General features: G+C 39.5%; 1 protein-coding gene across 1 annotated transcript; it reads left to right on the top strand.

Annotated features, from left to right (window-relative positions):
- Positions 1–2,286: 2,286 nt before the first annotated feature.
- On the top strand, positions 2,287–10,677 carry ASB13 (ankyrin repeat and SOCS box containing 13). The gene is made up of 7 exons (XM_053465059.1): positions 2,287–2,422; positions 5,242–5,429; positions 5,990–6,140; positions 6,741–6,875; positions 7,651–7,842; positions 8,459–8,629; positions 10,186–10,677. Exons 1-6 carry the CDS (start codon positions 2,356–2,358, stop codon positions 8,584–8,586), a joined length of 861 nt encoding a protein of 286 aa, XP_053321034.1. The 5' UTR covers positions 2,287–2,355; the 3' UTR covers positions 8,587–8,629; positions 10,186–10,677.
- The last annotated feature ends 11,594 nt before the right edge of the window (positions 10,678–22,271 follow it).

The raw sequence follows: 22,271 nt of genomic DNA on the forward strand, positions 1-22,271 counted from the left end.
TTTGAAGGACGAATCTAAATAAAAGCAGTGTAAATAAATGCATTAATGCTTCACACGCTCCGGTGCTTATTCATGTGTCTATGACTGATCACTTAAAAGATAATAAAACATTTATAAGTAGGGTACATATATGTCTTAGAGGTTTCATGATCTTGTATGCTTAATCATAGGCTTATATAACTCAGTTATCCCTGGTACTTTCTGGCTACCCAGAGCCCACCATTGTGCGATGCGGGTAGGAGCGGAACATGCTATTTTTCTTGGGGAAGTGGGCAGGGAGTGGGGTATGCCACAACGGCGCTCCCACGACCCAGACTTTCCCCTTAGTGACCCGGAGAAGCGGTGCTTCCCAGTACTCCCAACCATCATCATAATCAATCTGAATAATCAACAGCTTCAACACATCGGAACCAGATGAACTCATCCCCATCCAAGCAGTCCTCTCCTGTTGTCTCAATTCCACCTCAACCACCAACTAGATTGTAAGCTCGCAAGAGCAGGGCCCTCTCCTTTGAACCAGTTTGTTATTGTATGTGTTATTGTCTGTGTTTCTAAATTGTTCTTCTGACTGTAACAGTGCTGCAGAATCTGCTGGTGCTTTATAAATAAATGTAATATAACGTAATTCCTCTGGACATACGGATGCATATTCTGGACCTGAGATGTACTGTACCATTTTTATTGAGGTATTCTGTATAAGTTTGCACCAGTAGGAAGAATAGATAGGTGTAGATCATTCACTTATTTCCCATCTTCACTGCTGCATCACTCTTCTGGTTGGAATTCCACTGTCTTGACTCTCTCCGCTGCAGTCTGTCTTAAATGGGGTACTCAGGAGTAATTATTTCTGAGAACCTAAGTAAAGGGATTTAACAAAGTACAGGAGGAAAGTTTATTTCAAAGAAGGAGCAATTCAATGTTTCTATATTCAATCTTCAATCCTGCTGCTAGGGAATCCTGCTGCTAGGGTGAAAGCATTAGGAGTAGATGTGTTCCCTCAATGCCTGTGTATGTGCTCTGCAGCCTGCAACACATTCTGCAGTGCCGCTTGCTCTTTCCTCAAAAAAGGACATCAATGAAACAAACATTGTCTACTGATGCCTTAAAAATAATCTTTAGCTCTGTTTAACTTATGTGCTCAAGTTTCACATAGATTTATAGTTGCACTAACCACCGAATAGCGAGCAGCTGTTGCAACTTCCTCACGTAACTATTCACAATAAAGAGCCAACAGATATAGGTTCCCTCCAGCAAAGACTGAGCTGGCCCTGTATGATGCATAATTCAATGGGTGAAGAAATTTCACTGATTTCACCACACATTTTGCAGGGCCAGACAAGCTCTTCCTGCAGCAGAAGTTCATTGGGATTGGAAATTAATTTGTAAATTTAGTGAATAGACCCCAGTGAGCGAAAGCACTAAGACCACATGTTCAAGTGTGACTGGCCACCATTTTGCATAGCAGTCCTGTGTACGTTGGCTCTTTATTAATAAAGGCTAATAATAAAGTAATACAAACTGTAAGCAAAAGATAGACTTCGTAAACTTTACTAATAGCAGACTTTAGTGTTTACGTATTGCTCAGGTTGATAGGATCCTTGATACGGCACACGCTTACACCTTTTGGTTTGAGTCACATAGGTTAAAGTTACGTGGAGGAGCGATGTCTACTGATGTACCTAAATGGCTAGCATAATGTAAAAAACATTTAGGGTCCATGAAGGTCAATAAATGCAAACACATTAGATACACAGCATTAGCGTGGGGGGACTAAATTAATGTAAACGTGATCTACTGCTAAAGAAACATATGCTCTGACGTTTATAAACCAACTTGAGGTCCATCATCAGATGTTCACCGATGTGGCGTAACCTCGTTGCCATGGAAACGGATCTCGACCGTACACTCATAGCCTGAAATCATATATATAGGCTATATATATGATTTCAGGCTATGAGTGTACGGTCGAGATCCGTTTCCATGGCAACGAGGTTACGCCAGATGCGTCATTATTTGAACATGACTATTTAGTAGATTTAAAACCAATCAACATTCCAACATCCACGTTACATTCAAAAAGTATGATTGCTTCGTATACTACAGCAGGGCATAATCCCCCACCCTCAGATATAACCATCGCCGGAAAGCAGACGGGATTCTATTACAGTACTGCTGCTGTTGCCTGCAGGCCCGACAACAGCACAGTGCACCGGCAGCACCAGCTGAAACTACTACTCCCGACATGCTTTGCAAGCGCCTCCTGTAACGGTCACGTGGATGATATCGTCGATTGTGAAGGAAAACCGGGGCTGTCATTTTTGCGGTGATCACATCTAAGCTTCCGGTTGCGTTGTCATGGAAATAGGTGACCCACCTATAACCACCACGTCGGCTCTCAGGGGCCCTGTAATTGGAGACATTGGTAAGAGGGTATTTTAGTTAGAAAACACGGTCGGTGTTATCAGGTACCAATCAATGTGCACACGTTGACTAATTGCTTTGCCTTTGAACTCACCAAATGTTCCTAAATATTTAGTATCCGACTAAGGAGCTTAAAAATGAGTTACATAAATGAATACAATATATACCACTTTTCTTAAGCGTGAGTCCCACTCTTTACTATTTAGTCCACCCATGTGAATTATATAATGTGTTTTAAAATTAGGTGGGCTTTCTTTGTGTTCCATGGCATAGATTCTATGATTCTGTAAAGTCACCGTTTGTGCTGAAAGACATAAAAAAATATATAGACCTCAGAGATGTCATCGTGACATCATAAACCGTACAGACTGATCACTAGAAAGATCCAGAAATTTTAAAAAGAAAATCATTTATTAAAAAATATCAAAATAACGACCTATCTGCCCTTGGAATAAAAACATTATATAACGTGTGTAGGAAACATAAACGTAAAAAAGAGTGGTTAAACAAACTTATAATATGTGGCCAGAAAAAAAAGCTTGTCATTAGGATGAGAAATGCCTTTGTTGTTAAGAATCTTTTTTTCCCTTCATGAGCAGATTTCCGCAGTATATGCCAGAAAAAGTATCAAGGCTTCCTTAACCTAATTGCCTAAATGAAAATGAATTCAATTCAACCGCTTGATTGTTTTTAACAATGAAAGTTGAAAGATTGTTGGCATTAGGCCCAGACAGATACATTTTATAATTGGTAAAGCCATCTGCGCTTCAAATAGTATTATTCAAAGCCGTATTATTAAATAGCTCTAGCTCTCATGTGGTTAGCTCAATTTATTTCTATTTAATATTTAATATTGGGTATCAGGGACAATCACAGCATTTGCATGTCAAAACTAGCACTTGTAAACCGTTAAAGAGCCTGTAGCAGTTCACGCCGGAACTGACGTTCCATGCCATCATGGTGAACATCATGATGGTCGAGAGTGACATGGGTGCGAAGGGGTTAAATCCTTTTCCCACTAAACTACCAATCTGCCATACATGGTAATCTGCTAGTTTTAAAGGTTTTTGTATAGTACCAGTTTATTAGAGCTTCAGGAATCGTCACATCTTAAAAAAAAAAACAAAAAAAAACTAAGAATAGTTATTTCTGCTTGAAATAATTGACTACCGTGGGATTTTGTCACTCAGGAATTGGATAGAGCAGATCTCCATTTAGTACAGAACCCAGGGGCACGGAGCAATTCACTGGGGTTGTATTAAATGTATGCCATCTACACAGTGGTGGCGAGTAACTCCGCAGAGCTTCTCATAGAAACGACTCATAAGCAATGTTCCCTCTAATTTTTCTTGGGTGGTGTGCGCAGAAAATTTCTGTTGTGCAAAATTTTTCCCAGAGCCAAAATTTTGTGCCTACAATATGCTTCTACAGTCCATATAAAGCGAAGTTGGTGGAGCTGAAAAAAAATCACATTGCAAGGGGGGTGGAGCTATATATTTCCAACTCCATGGTCTAATTTAAAGGTGAAATTCTCACTGCAAAAGTTAATTATGAGCGAATCACGAGCGGGGTCTCCAGGCTGCATAAAGGATCAATATATATGTGTGTGTGTGTGTGTGTATATATATATAATTATTTTTTTTATTGGGAAAAACTGCATAGCTTCTGTCGTTAGGCAGGGGTACAGTATAACACTTATCACTATATACTGAGGCACACATTGACGGTATTGCAGCATAACTGCTATCATTATATACTGAGGCAAATATTGACAGTGGTGCAGCATAACTGTTATTATATACTGAGGCACTCATTGACGGTGGTACAGCATAACTGCTATCATTATATACTGAGGCAAACATTCACGGTGGGGCAGCATAACACCTATCACTATATACTGAGGCACGCACTGACGGTGGTACAGCATAACTGCTATCATTATGTACTGAGGCAAACATTCACGGTGGGGCAGCATAACACCTATCACTATATACTGAGTCACAGCACAACACCTATCACTATACATTGAGCCAGACATTGCCAATAATGTAGCATAACCCTTATACCCTTATCACTATATACTAAGCTAAACATTGATGTGGTGTAGGCCTACCGCTTCAGTGTCTGGCTTAGTATATAGGGATGCACCGAAATGAAAATTCTGGACCGAAAATTCAGCATTCGCTTGACCGAAACTGAAAATGACCCCCCCTTTAAAAAAAAACCAAAAAAAACACTTTATTAAAAATAACATACCAAAATTGGACAAAAAACCTAACAACAATATTATATATTAGTACTTTTCCTCCTCCTCTTCTTCGTTCTTCATCTTGCCTCTTCTTCTTCTGTGTCCTGTCCTTCCGGTGCAGTGAAGGTGGTGGGCGGGGCTTCAGTGCTGCGCGCTAGGATATGACATCACATCCCGACGCACAACATCAGTTGCCGCGCGCATCGGAAGGGAGCAGGATCGGAGGTCTGTATTAATAGACCTCCCACTCCCTTGATTGATTTTAAGCCGGTTGGAGGGAGATCCTTGATCTCCCCAACCGAGCTTGCTCCTCCATCGGCGGACATTACTGGACGGACTGCCCGCCCCCCCCAGCTCCCCGTTAGGTACTGTGCGCACAATTGTATGACATGTGCGCTCTCTCGAAAAGTTATGTGCGCGCGCACAGCTTAGAGGGAACACTGCTCATAAGTTTCAAAATTACGTTTTCTGCACAATGAATATTATCTTAATATATTTGGCTTTCTTAAACATCGGTGCTGCGCTGAATTGTGTGACAATAATCCCTGCTTGACGTTTGTTTTCTTAATTAGGGAATTGGGTTGACCGAACACCAATTCATGATGCTTCAAGACATGGCCACACGTTACAACTTAAGCAGCTGATCGAGACCGGAGTCTGCGTGAACTTGGTGACTGTGGACTCCATAACCCCCTTGCACGAAGCTTGTCTTCAGGGACACATTCAGTGTGTGAAATTGCTGCTTGGTGCAGGAGCCCAGGTTTTGTAACATTATATATTTTGTAATGATATTTACAACACACAGCCACAATTATCCATTTGCATTAACTATTTCTTCACTTGGCCATCTGGGTTGCTAAGAGCATGTATTGGGCATAATCATAACACATGGTGATTTAGTTTTTGTATATGATACTAAAATAGATAAATATACATGTTCTGTGCTCAAAGCCACTCATTTTAAGATATGTTTCTAATAAATGACTGTACGATCAATCACATTCCTTGTGACAGATCTGATTAACACACTAGCACTATTTTACTGATAACTTTATGTTTCACTTATACATATTACCATTACTACAAATATTGGCCTGCTCTCTCCTTATAAATTAAACAGATTAAGTCATAGGTTTGTGGCTGTTCGTAGAAAAAGAAGGATTATCAGCATTTTTTTTTGCCCCAAGTAATTAGAATTTTGCCGTCACTAGCATAGTTTTGTAATTCTCTCTCTCTCTCTCTCTCACACCTTTCTTTTTAATTTAGTTTCAACTTGCAGTTGCAATGCTTGAATGTATATATATTTCATGTCTTTATTAGGTGGATGCTAGGAATGTTGATGGAAGTACACCACTTTGTGACGCCTCTGCCTCTGGCAGCTTGGAGTGCATGAAGCTGCTCTTGGATTATGGAGCGAAAGTGAATCCTCCACTTTTTACTGCTTCCCCTCTTCATGAAGCGTGTATGAATGGTATGTGACCCTGGAGTCAAGTTGTTTTTAGTTATGTTATTTATTGTAGAGCTATTTATTCCATAATTCGGATAGGTGTGCGATATGCATTTGTTTTGTTTCGCTGAGATTAGCAGTAACATGAATTGTACTGCACCTTACATTTAAACTTCATTTGTAAAGAAACAAATCACCAAAAAAGGCAAAAAACTTTGCTTTAACATTCAAAATGATTAGGTATGTATTATGCTCTGTTAAAGAAAGTTTGGTTTCTTTTTGCACTATGCATACTTTTTTTCTTTCAATTTAGAGCACACCATTCTAGGTGCTTTATGGTAGAGTATAGGATTCCCTTTTTCAGGCAGTCTAAGTACTTTTGAACAGAGGCATGTAATGGCCTAGGCAGATGTAGGGGTTGGCTGCCCCTCTGCTGCAAAACCTGGCTCTTAGGTGCGTCGCTGTTAGTGTGCCAGTTGGTACGATTAGCTAATGCCTTGCAATGTTCCCTGCCACAATACAACAATGTTACATGCATTTTATAGGGTGCTAACAGTGAAAAGAAAATACACTGGAACCTCCTATGTTTTGGGACATATTTGAGTAAGCTTTAAACTATTCCAGGTAATCCTGAATGTGTGAAATTCTTGATAGAAGCGGGTGCTAATCTAGAAGCTCATGACTGCCACTTTGGGACCGCACTGCATGTAGCCTGTGCCAGGGAGCATCTTGACTGTGCCAAAGCCTTACTCTGTGCAGGTATGTGCGAGATTCGTTCATTCCATACCTTTAACTATGAAGTGAACATGACGACAAGCTCCGTCTCATCTCTGCTCGGTCATTTCAAAGTAAGGCCAACACAGAAAGTAGTGCTAAAAAAATAGCTTTGTAACTTTTCTCCTATTAAGTCTTATGTGTTGGCCAGATCTATGTATCATAAATGATGTTTTATTGTAGAAAAATAAAATTGTGATTTATAAGGATAATTTCATAATAAAGCAAGAGCTATGAACAAAACGACCTTTGTATCAAATACATTTGCTTAATTTTATTCAAATACCTAGGAGTATAGAAAAAGTTTGGTTATTTACACAATTTAATTTACAAATAAGCATATATTTTTTTTAAAAAAACATCGTACACTGCAAATGATTCAGTTCCCATTCTGAAACTGAGCTCAAAATCAAGGACTATTTGACATAAAATAAATAACAAAAACATTATGATTTTTCATACTTAACACAAATTTACTTTATTATAACTAGTCAACACGAATGCTAGGGCAGCCTTTTTGTAATCATGTTTATTGTATAGAAACATTCCATATATATATATAGTGAAATAGTCAAAACTTGCACCACTAGAGAGCCCTTTTTGTGTTCCTTGGTGCTAACTGGTCTTATCCCCATAGCTAGCAATGAAAAAGTCCTGTTGATGATTCTTCTTTTTACTGGTGTGAGAACACATTAAAAACCTGGTACCAAGTAATATTTACACGTAGCCCCTCCAGATTCTAAATTTGCTGTGTTCTCAGGAGCTAATGTAAATGCAGCAAAACTCCATGAAACAGCCCTTCACCACGCTGCCAAGGTGAAGAACAAGGATCTGATTGAGATGCTTGTTGATTTTGGAGGAAACGTTTATGCCAGAGACAACAGGGGGAAAAGGCCTTCTGATTACACCTGGCCAAACAGCCCCACTGCAAAATGTTTTGAGTACTATGAAAGTAAGTATTGCTTGGGCTGAATTATTATGAATAATGTTTATGTTTCCAGTTAGTCCATTATAGTTTAGTTAATGTTGATCAGGAGCAATATTGTTCTTTGTAATGTTGTGAGCACCAGCTTTAATTGTTGAATTGTTTGGAATTGGAATTGTTGAAAGTGTTTGTCAATTTATAGTGATTTGCACACTTTTTTTTTTAGAAGTGTTTCTTCCTTCGGGTTCTTTTTCTGTTTCTGACATGACATTAAAATTCCATTCCAAGGAAGTTTAAACACATTACAAGTGAGATTACTTGGGTTTCCTCCAGAAAGCCCTTTATAGTTTACACCTACATCTTTCAAAGCTTCTCATTACATCATTGGACCTGGAAACTACTCGCTGATAGCCTTGTATAGGCAACAGGTCATCGTCATGCCATTCCTGTTGCATAGTTCTCTGAAGTTATTTATGTCCTCTGCTTATATGATTCCTAGTCTATCATTTACGATTACAAGCAGCAGAAGTAACTATAACTATAATAAATTGCACTGTTTTAATTATTCTTTTGTGACTGTTTTGTACAGTGTGTGAATATCTGCGTTTTGTCAAAAGTATCTTAAAGTTTTCAACTTCTGCAGGGATGCCCAGAACTTTGGCGCAGCTTTGTCGGATCACAGTCAGGAAAGCCCTTGGACAAAAAGCAATAGAAAACGCCTCCAAATTAAACATACCTCCAAGACTTATCGAGTATATTTCGTATAAATAAACTAATTAAGAGGCTGCCATGCACATCTGTCCTCCCGAACTAGGTAATACATGCACACTTAATGCTGACTTTCAAATGAATATGTTAAACTGTTTTTACATTATTGCTTAAAATAAAGGTTTTAGCTAACCTTATTCCCTTACAGAATAGTTTACATCACATCCTTAACATTAGGAGTGCAATTATACAGCTTACTTATAATTGCTTATAATGTCTTTTTGGGAAAGATCAATCATTTCTGCCTGCTTGCCTGGCTTGAGAATAGATTAAAAACATCTTTCTTGGTTAACTAGGAGAGTTGCAAAACATTATTTGTTTAATTTAAATGTAATGTCTATGTATTTCTATCAGTTAGTTCAAGTACTGTTATGGAAACATAGAATTTGATGGCAGATGACAGCCATTCCCCATAAACTATGTATTTTTTCCAGTTGCAAAAACCCCTAACATTTTTAGGTCCTTGGTCTTGTCTTTTGATCAGGAGCCTTATGCCTATCCCATATACATTTAAAATCACAACACATCTGCTGGAAGGCTGTCCCGCTTATCTGCACGCCTCTCAGTGAAGTAAAAAGATATGGAGTTGTATTGTGTTAGCCATAGAAAGAGAGAAAGCTAATTTGGTAAAGATGATACTTTTATTGGCTGACATATAATGGATTGCAAGCTTTTGAGACCATCTAGGTCTCTTCTTCAAGCATAAGACATAATAGAGAAGATCTTCGGTAGTGTCACAATAATTTAGAACCACTTTTAACCTCACTAGAACAATCATTTTCTAGGAGTAGGTGTTTACATCTTTATTCAAAAAATTCCTTACCCATTGTGTGATGTATACAATTTGTGTCTTCCTTGACGTAGAAATATTTGGCCACCCTTACCGTGTGTCCCTTAAAAGCAAACTTGAGCTACTTGCGTTACAATATATCACCAAAGAGAGCACGTCCACACCTGCTAATATGTTGTTAATTAGATGAAATGATCAGTTTTAATTATAGTAGTAGCTCTTCAGTAGAGATTGTTTATGCACCTTGAACTGATATAACTGGAATCTTGAGGCTTTAAGCAGTTCCCAAGTTGTGCAATCTATGGCAGACATTATTAAATAAATTATTGGGCTGTCTGAAGGCTTTCAGTAAAATCGGTGTCTCTCTAAATTATTGGATTTTCTGTAATTGTGGAGTGGGTGATGTATGTGCACCTTCTGTATAATTTTAGTAATCTTTTTAAAAAAAATATATATATTTTAGTTATTCTAATTAAAAGTTCAGGTTTCACAGTCCTTTCTTTCTCTTTAATAAGCATTTAAAAATAAAGATTCATCTTATTTACATATTGCCAACAATGTCCATGGTGCTTGTTACAGTACATACATTGAAATGGTTGGACAAAATTAGAACAAACACAGATAAGGTAAGTAGGGCCCTAATATACAAATTGTAATAAACATACTTCAGTGCTAAGATAACCATCCACAAAAGTACATTGTTTCAGATTGAACATAACTTTGTAATTTATATGTAATTTGTTTTGTTAAACCTAAAACCAATGTTACTAATGTTTTCCTTTTTTTTTTCTCTCCAATTCACTTTCAGTCAGCTGTACGTCAAAATGTAATGGCTGAATAACTCGTGACGGAATACGCCATTTGTGTGGAGCATTTGTACAAACTTGGAAGCAATGTATCCACACAACATATATATGGGTATTTCTAACTCATGTTTGTAAACATGCATTATTGAGGCTCCACATAAGCGCATAACATGTATTTCCTACTCGGTAAAACTGGATCATGGAATAATGTAAAAGGGCAAGTCCCATCATACTTTTAAAGCATTTAGTTATTGTTCTATAGTTCTAAGAGATATATATATGTATTTGACGTTGTCATGTAAATATTTATGGCAAAAACAGCAAAATGCTTCTGTATGTATACTCGTTTCGTGTATGGTGTATCTGCTATTATCTTAGGATAGTACGACCCTTAGTGTCCGAAGTCTGGATAGGAAAGGCAACAAAGCTGTAGCCAACACTGGGTTTCCTACAGGTAAATTACACTAGGAAAGCAGAAACAGAGGGACACCTATGCAAAACTTTGACTTTTTCCCCTCTATTCTTAGGTAACAAAAACCTTAGTGCACATTGCTAGGTACGCTACTGGCAACGTAGGTACATCTACAATAAAAATACAGCGGGGGATCTTATTTAATCTCAAAGTCACTCCTCACATCCATGTTCCTGAAAGTAATATTTACCCAGTAAATTGTAAAATTATTTAATGCTTTAAAGAAAGCAATGTTTTTTTGTATGAGTTTTATGTGAATGAAAGAAATTCTTTCCGTGTCTATTAGACCAACTCTAAACAAGAATACTTTTCTGTTGGATTGGGTTTTTGTTGTGAGCGCTTTCATAGACAGACACATAGCTGGAGACTTGGGAGCTGTGCTTACAAATATCTTCAATATTCTGTTTAGTGCTTTTGAAAATGTTGATGTTTTAAGCGCTTTTGTATATTGTTTACATCCTTTATCGTATCAAGACACTTTGTGCGATACACGTAACTGATGTATAAACAAAATTATGTCTACAAAGAGACAACTGCTGCTACACCCCTGTTGTCACCAATTATTCTCACTTTTGTAACTTGATTATTGTTTTATTAAAGTTAGTGCCACCAAAGGATTGCTGCTTTGATTTTTATATTTAATATCTGTTCTCAAAATATTGTAAATCAACAGATGAGCTGAAAAGAGCAGGGTATGAATGAGTTTTATACAGGCAAATTACCATTATGTGAAAAGGATGGATGTGATGTTTAAAGAGACCTCAGCAAAAATTATATCATCATACTTCATGTCTCTTATCTTGTAAAATACGAGTAGGAGCCAAAATATGTTCAGGAAAGTGGTTAACAAGATCACGAATGTGTCACAATGGGTAGGTCTCTTTTGAACATCAGAAATCAACAAGATAAAAATATAAAAAGGTGTTTAAAGTAACTTATCTAGCTTTGTTATGCATTCATCATCAGGTTTGTACAATGTTAGAACATGCTCTAGATCCATCCGGATTCAAGCAGTGCCTATAAAGAAATGGAAATTATGAATTTGAGAAAAAAGGGTTACAGTATAAGATTCTGGACATCTCTAACAAGGTCAAGTGTACAAAAAGATAACACACATATGTGGGCATATATGTATTCAACAGCACTTGGAGTATGTGAAATTACACATATTGTTACATTTTAATACAACATAATATCTGAGTATCTTTTTGGATAATCACCTCATCCAGACCATGGAGCCATCACATGGACCGCAATATGTATTCCAGGCTTCAGGATAGTACACCAAGTACAGTCTTGTACTCTCAATGTGTTTTGTTTCATTTTGATGTAATACCCAGTAATGAGGAGACATAACTATATTGGTGTTTCCTGTGGGGAAACTCGGTGGGGCCTCCATGCAACATCATAAACTAGCACATGTTTTAGATGGACATTGAGCAAGTTCTTCACTTTTACAAAGCAGCCGTCTTGGGGAAAACTGAGGCTGTTTTTAGTTTTCAAACTGCCCAGACTGTAAATTATGAATACAATGTATAGCAGGACATGATTACTGCAACAAAAAAAGAAGCCTCATAGGAGGTCTCATTAGGGAAAAAAATCTTCAATCAGTTCTTGAGAAGATGGGTCCTGAAATTACTGCAAAAATTGTAAAAACTAGCCAGCACAAAGACCATAACCCTGACAGTATGCACCATTAAAAAGGGAGATTTAGGTGTTGTGAGGTTGTTCTTGTAAGCTGGTATAAACAAGTCTCTGGAGGAAAGAGTGTGCTTGTGTATTCAGCTGGGACACATTATCTCAATAATATAACAACTGTGCTACTACAGATCCTCCTGCGATATTTATGCCCTTGCCGATTTACTGTATGATAAACTGCTGTCATCAGGGGCATTGTGAGAATGGTTTTTCACTTCCTTAGCAATAGGACTTTATGATAACGTACATTTTGTAATCAGTTTTTACTTTCATTGCTTGTCTCTTTATTAAAACATACCTATTATAACCTGACTTCCCTCACCTGACTGTTTATTCTGTAAATAAATGTAGATGCAGTCTTATGGGGGTAATGGCACTGAATCCCCTGCTACCTCTTTACTTGGAAGTCTAGTGGGGAAACAAGGAAACCTGAGATTCAGACTGCACAGATGTCTCTTTTTCCTGCATCTCATTATCACATTTCACGGTTTATTTTCTTAACTGTGCATAGAGAAAAGATGAATCTGTTCAGTTCATTAGCTTTTTCCAATGCTGGTAACTCGCGGGCCTGCAAAACATCATTTTGTAATTTAGTGAACCTTTGCATTGTGATTATTTTTTTCTGTTTTGTTTTGTTGCTACACACTGCCATCCCATGGACATATCTGACCTAACATATTTTAATCATTCTAAATGGTGATACTGATAATCTAATATCTTTTTGTGTACATTCTGCTGAGCGATGTATGAATAATCAATTGCATGAATACACTCCACAATATGGACGTTACAAGTTGCTGTTAAATATTAAGCAGTTTGTTTTAAAAAAAACATCACAGTTAAAACCAAGATGGGACAGAGCTGGTCACAAACTACAATTTTAACCATTAACCCCCAATGCTATCCGATATTGATTTATTTCAATAAATAATTAACAATGACCATGCTTTAGGGTTAAGCTTTCAGACACCTGGGCAGGGATGAGTTGGCTCAGGGGCTGGGGGCAATTCTTTAAAAAGGCACTGATTTGAAAGAAGGCACAGAGCAAGATAAGGGGTAAGTGAGGGAGGCAAGGCAGAAGAAAGTAAGAGGGTGAAGGCGTGGTAAGCACCTGCCAGGCTTGGTAGCATTTCTTCCATGTAACTAAAAAAGTATTTCTTTAAAGACTGTAAAATGACAAAAACCCTGTAAACTGAGGAATATAAAAGGTGCTATTCCATGTAGGGTGCCTCATAAAATATCACTAGGTAAGTGCTCTGCCATGTACAAAGAAAAAAAGTGAAATTTCATTTCATTTATTCATTTTTCCACAATCCAAGTCCCATAAAAACAGCATTAGAAGGTAAATGGACATACCAGCCTTCCCTGTATGTTACATTGGTTGAAGGAGCTTTGCTGAAACCAATCATAAGAACAAATACATATCTGTAGTGGCAGAAATGGGAGGACTAAGCACACCAGATGGTTTCATTGCAGATTTAATGTCCATTCATGTAAATTAAATTGACAGCAAATTATTGAAAGAACAGCGGCGTATTTTAAAACGAGTAAGCTCATTTAGCATGCATGCAGCCTGTCCACATTACACATCTCTGCAAAAGTGATAGAGGGTTTAAACTCTGATAGTCAATGTGAACTAATGACTGTGCAAAGGTTTCCAACTGTGCCACGTACCAAAATGTAGCACAACTGTTAACATTTGCACCAACATGTCATGACTATGTTCAGTCTACATTAACCATAATGTTTTGCAATGGTGGGTCATTTGGACAGGGTTCCAACAAACTGCAAGTGTTAAAATCTCCGTATCTCAATATCCATATCCATGGTATATGTGTCTTATAGGCCATCATGTTTGTGTTTCGCCAAAGAGTCTGCTAGGTCATTACCTTCCTTATCTTCTCTTGGTACATTAGAATGACCACTTGTTTTCTTCCAATATAATGTCATTAGCTGTCACTATATTATCTGCGGTGGTTATTCATTTTCCATATTTCACACATTCATCATCTCATTCATTTTTCCACCCAGGTAAATATTCCACAAAGCTATTAGAGTCATTTTTAGAATCAGTAACAACTACCAATTCTTTCAATTGATTAGCTTTAACGGTTTCCACAACTTTGTACACAGCTTCCAATTCAGCTATTTGGCAAGACTTAGCCCCAATCCGATAACCTTCTGAAGTTTATGGACATTGTATCATTCCAAGCATTACCGATTCATGACAACATGAAAAGGATACCCATCTACATAGACCTTGGGTAACATTTTTGGTTTTAAACCCACTGTAGTCATACAATATATATACCTAACAATCTGATTAAATCGTAAGTTTGAAGCCCAGCTTTTTTACTATAAAAAATACTGCATTTAGATATAATATTTTGTTAGACACCTACACTGTAGTCATACCATTGGAACTGTTTGTTTAACATGTGTCATATAATGACAAATAGCATAGTGTAATATCAGCTTGACTAATAACTACAAAGTAGAGATGATATTAATGGGCAACATTAGCAAGACAATCACCATCAATTACACCGTAATTCAAACCAGACTCACTGTCCTTATTCTGTCTTCTCTCTTACCAATTTCTTGCAAGTTTCTTTTTCAAAGCTATCTTCTACTTCTGAAATTCCACACCGCTGGCTGGGAGCAGGGTGTGAATGTGTATTTACTTGGCGATGGAAAGACTGGTTTCAATTAGGTACACATTAACACTTACTGCTTTCTGAGTTTGATAAATGTATGTTAAGGGTGATAAATTATGGCTGCAGAAACATGTTTCTCATTGATTTCATATGGGCATACTACAAATGAAAAGCAAAATTAACCACTTAAAACCTTTACAGCATTCCATGCCATCATGAAAAAAAGTGTCCCAGTGCTTCCAGCGCAAGGGAATGCCTACATCACATAGGTTCCACCTGAGAAGCCACCAAACACATTGCGCTCATTATGATGGTATATGCAGCATTAGCACTTTGAGGTCTGCAACTTAGTTTGATGCAAAAACATTTGCATCAATGCCATAGTCTATGGCTGGTGGGTGGAGGAGAATTTGTATTGAGCACCAACCATGGTCTAGGGCCAGAGATGTTTTTGTGCACTTGAGATTGATTTTATTTTGGAACGCTTAACAAATCAAAGGAGAAGCAATGTTAGAACAAGAGTTCATATTCTAAATCTAAACAGAGATTGTAATCTAAATGTAAGCCAGTTTTACTTTACCAAGAAGGGAGTGGATACGTAGAACATCCTATCATCAGAAGTGGTAGAGACTAATGAATACATGGGATATGCTTAAAGCTATCCTATATCTAAGAAAAGACCAAAGTCTTTAGATCAGGAAAAATTGGTGGGCTGAAAAGTTCTTATCTGCAGTCAAATTTTGTGTTTGATATTATTTGCAATATTTTTATTTAAAGGTAAAGTACAGATTAATATTAGGAACATGATATCATGCCACCACCCATGCATGACATCACCACAACATGCTCAAACATGACAGAGTACTGCCAGATATGTTTTTCCATACATTGTACTCTGCAATCATCTTTTTTCTTGTCATTTTTTCTCGTACCCTACGATAGGATAGGCATATTTATTGATGTCCAAAAGGCTAATCTCATATGAAATTTCAACGGCCTAATAAACCATTCCTTTCACCCTTAAAGAAAGACCGTTCATCTTGGCTCATCACCTATCAATCAGCAGCTTATTATTTATTATAGACAAATGTTATAATATGTATGCTGCTCTCCAGCTGAACTGTAAATTGTTTATTAGTAGTCATGTTCCTTACTCACATTAATGTAGATTCCATCACTAAGTTTTTTAAACAGGTTGATAAAGCAGATGAAATTGTTGTGTAACCTGCTAATGCGTAACCTAATACACAGTATATTGCGTACTTTACTTGTAAGTGACAAGGTGCAACATGCGTTATATTAATCTTGGCAGAGGAGCATGAGTCACATGTACAGAATGTTCAATGTTTGAATGCCAGGGTATGGAAATGTCTGGATTGGGCACCTACTGGGATTTCTGTCTGACATTAGCGGTTGTGAAAATAAACTCAAACAATAGAGAATGATAAAAAAAAAAAAGATAAAAAGATCAAATATTGATGATGACCCTAGATGCAATCTAAATGATTTTAAAGTATTTAAAATATATGTTATATATGTTTTATCTTTGATGAAGAGTAGGTCATATTTTTATGGTTACTTCCTTACCTTTTGATTCCGGAATTGAAATTATATACACTTTGTTATGTCCTTTTTACCTATTTTACACCGTTGCAGAATATGATGGTGCTTTATAAATCAACAAATAATAATACTTAAATTCCCTACAATTTCACACAACACTCCCTCTTAAGACTATGTCTATCAATGATATAGATAGGTAATGGACATGTCAATGTATCGAAACAGAATTAATCAATGAAGTGTTCTGCAAGTATTAGAGAAATAAAGGACCACAATCTCCCAACCAGTGTCTTATATTTCAGGCAAGTAGTCTGTGCTTCAGACAGCAACCCAACTACATGCTAAAAAGAGAACCCATTATTAATGGCTGTAGCACAAACAGATTATAAAGCAATATTAAATGCACTATACAGACAATGACAAATTAAAACAGACTGAAATTGTGTCAGGTCCTAGTTATTAAATCCCAAAATATAACAAGATCATCTGTACCTATTCGCCAGAGAATCTGGTAGAATCTGTAATGAGCAAAGTCCCACTTTTTTTAGAATCTCTAAATTAATTGCACCGACAGAAAGGTTGGAACCATGTACCATGGCTAGTTTTTGGGTTGTAAAAGGTATTCTAGAACACCAGTTATAGCAAACTAAAGATGTTTCTGACATAACTGAACATACTGTAAAATGTATGAGAATTCATAGAAAAATAGAATACTTAGGTACAGACACAGCCATACAAAATGAAATGGTGGTATAAAAGAGTGGGAGTCAGATGAAGAGAGAGGAAAAAGTGCTACTGTAAAGGAATAGTGTTACGGCATAGTCTCCCCCCTAATTCACATGATTTATTATTCATTTCTCTTTTTTAAATAATGTGCCCGATTCACCAAAGTCCCACATTCTGAATTCTATTAACATATCTCGCATACAAAACTTGAATAATTTTACATCTCCTATTCTTCTGGTGGATAAATAGCTACATTTGTTGACAATTACTCCAAATTTGACCTTGTACCATGACATTTGATTCTATGCAGCTATTGTCAGTGACTACTATTTTGCTGGTACTCGGCTAGCCTGTAACTTTTTGTATATATTACTACTATACCTTTTGTTTGCATATAATACCAGGTTATTATTGTTTATAATAGTCCATAACCTACTATTTTGCCTCAAACACTCTTTTCGTACGTGTGGAGTCACAAGCTCAAGCACTTGGGTACGAGTACAGTCAGGATACTATATATTCAGTTACTTGATTACTACAATAAGCCCTGTTATTACATGTTGGATGTCTCCCATTTTATGAAAAAAAATTACCTTTGATGTTCGACTCAGTTCAATAAAAATGACCATCAAATTCCAAAGATTTTATGAAAAGTGGTGGATTCTGCAGGCACATAAATTTCGCTACATAATGTAGACAAAAAGATTGTGTTTCTCTACCCCATTTACTTGTACCAACTGAGGGTAATAAAGATTTAGGGGAAATTATTTGGTCAAAGCACAAATATACTTACCTGCCATGTCAATGGTCCAATAATATCTTGTAGACAAATAATTAATACTGTTATATAAAACCTTTATCAAATTAGGGAAGTTGTATTTTGATTTTCTCTCAAATTATCAAGTTGCAATAAAACAGAGATTACACGTGTCATGGTCTTCCACCTTCCATTGCTTCAGATCCTTTCTGAAGTTGCAGTGCTTGTGGTAGTCAAACAGGAAACCATTAGAATAAATATACATATATATTTAACTCATATTACCTCTATGTTTCTCTGTAACCCTGGAAACCAAAGCCAAATATGACATACATGACAAATCAAATGAGATATTGGTATTCATAACAATACAATGACACGTAGAGAACACTATACAGTAAGAAACCAGCCTGAACTATTTAGATAAGGGCTATTATAAAGTGCTTGGACCTGTGTCTCTCCCATTACATTCCTGGGACCTTGAATTAATATTGAATGTTTAAAATGTGCAAATACGTCAACAGAGGAATACTTTGATCAATCGTTGGCAGACGTCAATCCCTCTCTGTCCTGTGTAGGTGAGGCCATATAATAGATCAAATATACAGATCCTGTCAGAGTACTGAATGTTCTCCATAGGCCATTTATTTTAACAATATTAATAATGTAGATGCCAGGAGCTGCCCATCGCATTGTCTATAAAAAAATTAAGAGGCACTATAGTGCCAAGTCCTGCAACATTCAGAGTGCCAGGTGACAATGCCAATATAAAAAGGAAGTGGAATGTATTTATCATGTAGCGTATACAACGGCAACTTATTTGGCTACTTATGTATTGCATTTTGTGGCAAGTTTCATCCTAGGTCTGCACAAATGAATACTCTGGAAGATCTATGACCGTGACAACCTTCAGCGTGCTCAATTCAATAACCAACTTGTCAGGACTCAGGTGATCAGGTCGGGTAGGAGCCCACGTGCAGGGGATACTTGGGGTTTGTTCTGTAACCCATGATGCATTATTATACAAACAAAGACACCACAAGCAGAAATCTAGGTAATCCAATGTATTGAGTGTATATGACAGGACAAGCAAATAAGGGTAATACAGTCTGTAAGCAAGAAACCGGACGTATGGCAGGATAAATAAATACCGGTAATAAGACTTTTGGCAGGGAGCCCGCTTGGAAGGGCACGAAAGGCAGAGAGCCCACTTGGAAGGGCACGAAAGGCAGAGAGCCCGCTTGGAAGGGCACGAAAGGCAGAGAGCCCGCTTGGAAGGGCACGAAAGGCAGAGAGCCCGCTTGGAAGGGCACGAAAGGCAGAGAGCCCGCTTGGAAGGGCACGAAAGGCAGAGAGCCCGCTTGGAAGGGCACGAAAGGAAGGGCCCGCTTGGAAGGGCACGAAAGGAAGGGCCCGCTTGGAAGGGCACTTGGAAGGGCACGAAAGGCAGAGAGCCCGCTTGGAAGGGCACGAAAGGCAGAGAGCCCGCTTGGAAGGGCACGAAAGGCAGAGAGCCCGCTTGGAAGGGCACGAAAGGCAGAGAGCCCGCTTGGAAGGGCACGAAAGGCAGAGAGCCCGCTTGGAAGGGCACGAAAGGCAGAGAGCCCGCTTGGAAGGGCACGAAAGGCAGAGAGCCCGCTTGGAAGGGCACGAAAGGCAGAGAGCCCGCTTGGAAGGGCACGAAAGGCAGAGAGCCCGCTTGGAAGGGCACGAAAGGCAGAGAGCCCGCTTGGAAGGGCACGAAAGGCAGAGAGCCCGCTTGGAAGGACACGAAAGGCAGAGAGCCCGCTTGGAAGGACACGAAAGGCAGAGAGCCCGCTTGGAAGGACACGAAAGGCAGAGAGCCCGCTTGGAAGGGCACGAAAGGCAGCGAGCCCGCTTGGAAGGGCACGAAAGGCAGCGAGCCCGCTTGGAAGGGCACGAAAGGCAGCGAGCCCGCTTGGAAGGGTATGAAAGGCACACGGCCCGCTTGGAAGGGTACAAAAGGCACACGGCCCGCTTGGAAGGCAGGGAATCCACTTGGAAGGACACAAAGCAGGTAACCAGGAATGATACAGGTGCAGAGCCATAGCAGAAAGGTCCACAGACTTCAATACAAAGGCCCTGACTGTAGGGCAGGCTCATAAAGGCAGGGTAATCCAGATAACAAGGCCCAGCTGAATGTATTGATTAGGGCTCAACTCAGGTAATAAGGTACACCTGATCCTAGTAATTGAGTTCTGAGTGCTCCAGAGGGCGGAGGGTGGCCACTAGTGGTAGCCGATTTATATACCACACGTATGGAAAAGCCATGGTTCAGGCAGCGAAAAAGTGGACCCTGACACAACTCTTCTAAAATTGCATCATTGTTAATGTGCTTTATGCATTGCTGAGTTGATATGATCAGTAATTCATATGTCTGACCAGGGATAGGCTCCCACATTGCTCATGGTGGACATGTACTGAGGTCTGTGGTGCACAATTTAATGATGTGTCACGGTCTGCCCAGGCTGCGGAGCTGCATATCTGTCCTGCTTTAGTTTCTCTGCTTTGCTTTGATCCATTCCTGGATTTCCTTTTGCTTTGTTCTATTTTCCATTCCTTGCTTCTGCTCCGGCTCTTTGCTTCAGCTCTGCTTCCTTTATTAGGTGTGCCCCACCTGTGTTCTGTTTGTCTCAGTCTGCAGTCTAAGGTATATCTCTGTGCTGTGTTTGGTTTACATGTGTGGTTTGTTTTGTATCTTGTCTGCAGGGATTAGCGTTAGGACCCACTGTCATTGGAGTACTTTGGCGTAGTGGTGGGCTAAGCATACTATGGCCATATCATGTGACGAAATCTCCAATAGTTATCTTGTAGTCCTAGGCTAGTTGCTGTATTCATGTTTGTCTGTCTCTTCTGTACCTTTGCCCTTCTTCCTAATCATCTGAGGATTCCGGTTCCTCTCTCCTCTCCCCATGTCCCTGTTAATATGTCCTATCCTTGCTTATAGGAGAAGCGTCCGAGGGTTCCGGCTCCTCACTCCTTCCCCTGTGTTCCCTGCCTTCTTCCCTGTCCTTTGTTGTGCCCTGTAACATGTATGTCTTGTCTGGTTAGGTTTATTCCTTGTCTTGTGCCTGTTTATACTTTGCTCTATTCTTATCTTGTTTCTAGCCACTTCTCATGTATATCCTATATCATGTTTCTTGCCTGGTCTCCCTTTCCTTTGCTGTGTTATGTGTCTGCTACATTAACCCTTTGCTTAGCCTTCATTCTCCCAGCCTGCAGCATCCTGCTCGTTATCCGTGTGATATGCTTCATGCCTGCTCCAGGGTGCCTGCAGGATTCGTTTTATTCTGGACTACATCTGCTGCCATATCAGGGCGCTGGTGTTTGGCTGCACTTCCTTGGTGCTCAACGCCTGGGTGAGTGTGGTCACCCTGCACCAGGCCCTGCCCCAGACTCCACTGCTGCATCGAGACTCCTGCAAACAACCATCGGGCGCGCTGGGCCCTTCCGGTCACCAGCTTGGACCCAGTCCGTGACACATGGCCGCAGGTAAACGGCCAGGAGTTCACGGAGTGGAGTTTGCAGCGTCAGCCCTTCCAGTGGGCCTCCGTACCCGTCAGCCCTTCCAGTGGGCTTCCGTACCCGTCAGCCCTTCCAGTGGGCCTCCGTATCCGTCTGCCCTTCCAGTGGGCCTCCGTACCTGTCTGCAGCATTCCAGCCCGGTCAGAGGGCTATCTATCATACACCCCACCAAACGGGGTTTTCTGTTGTGTTCACCCCACCAAAAGGGGTTTCCTATCGTGCACCCCATCAAAAGGGGTTTCCTCCTAAGCTCACCCCTTCCGGTGGGCTTCCTGTCTTGTGAGCCCTTTCCGTAGGGCTTCCTACCGAGCGTGCCCTTTCCGTAGGGTTTCCTGATGTGTGAGCCCTTTCCATAGGGCTTCCTACCGAGCGTGCCCTTTCCGTAGGGTTTCCTGATGTGTGAGCCCTTTCCGTAGGGCTTCCTACCGAGCGTGCCCTTTCCAGAGGGTTTCCTGCCAAGCTTGCCCCTTCCGGTGGGCTTCCTGTCATGTTCCGGAGTTTGCGGCCAGCGACCCACTATGGACTCCCAGTATGAGTGCCTGTATCCGGGCTACCCTGGTTGAGTATTCTCCAAGTGGGCAACCTGCCGTGTGCCCTGCAAGTGGGCAACCTGTTGTCTGAACCTGAACCCGTGCCTGAACCGTGCCTGTGCTTGAACCTGTACCAGTCGTGT

Source organism: Spea bombifrons, chromosome 4 (assembly GCF_027358695.1).
Source record: "Spea bombifrons isolate aSpeBom1 chromosome 4, aSpeBom1.2.pri, whole genome shotgun sequence".
Taxonomy (NCBI): domain Eukaryota; kingdom Metazoa; phylum Chordata; class Amphibia; order Anura; family Pelobatidae; genus Spea; species Spea bombifrons.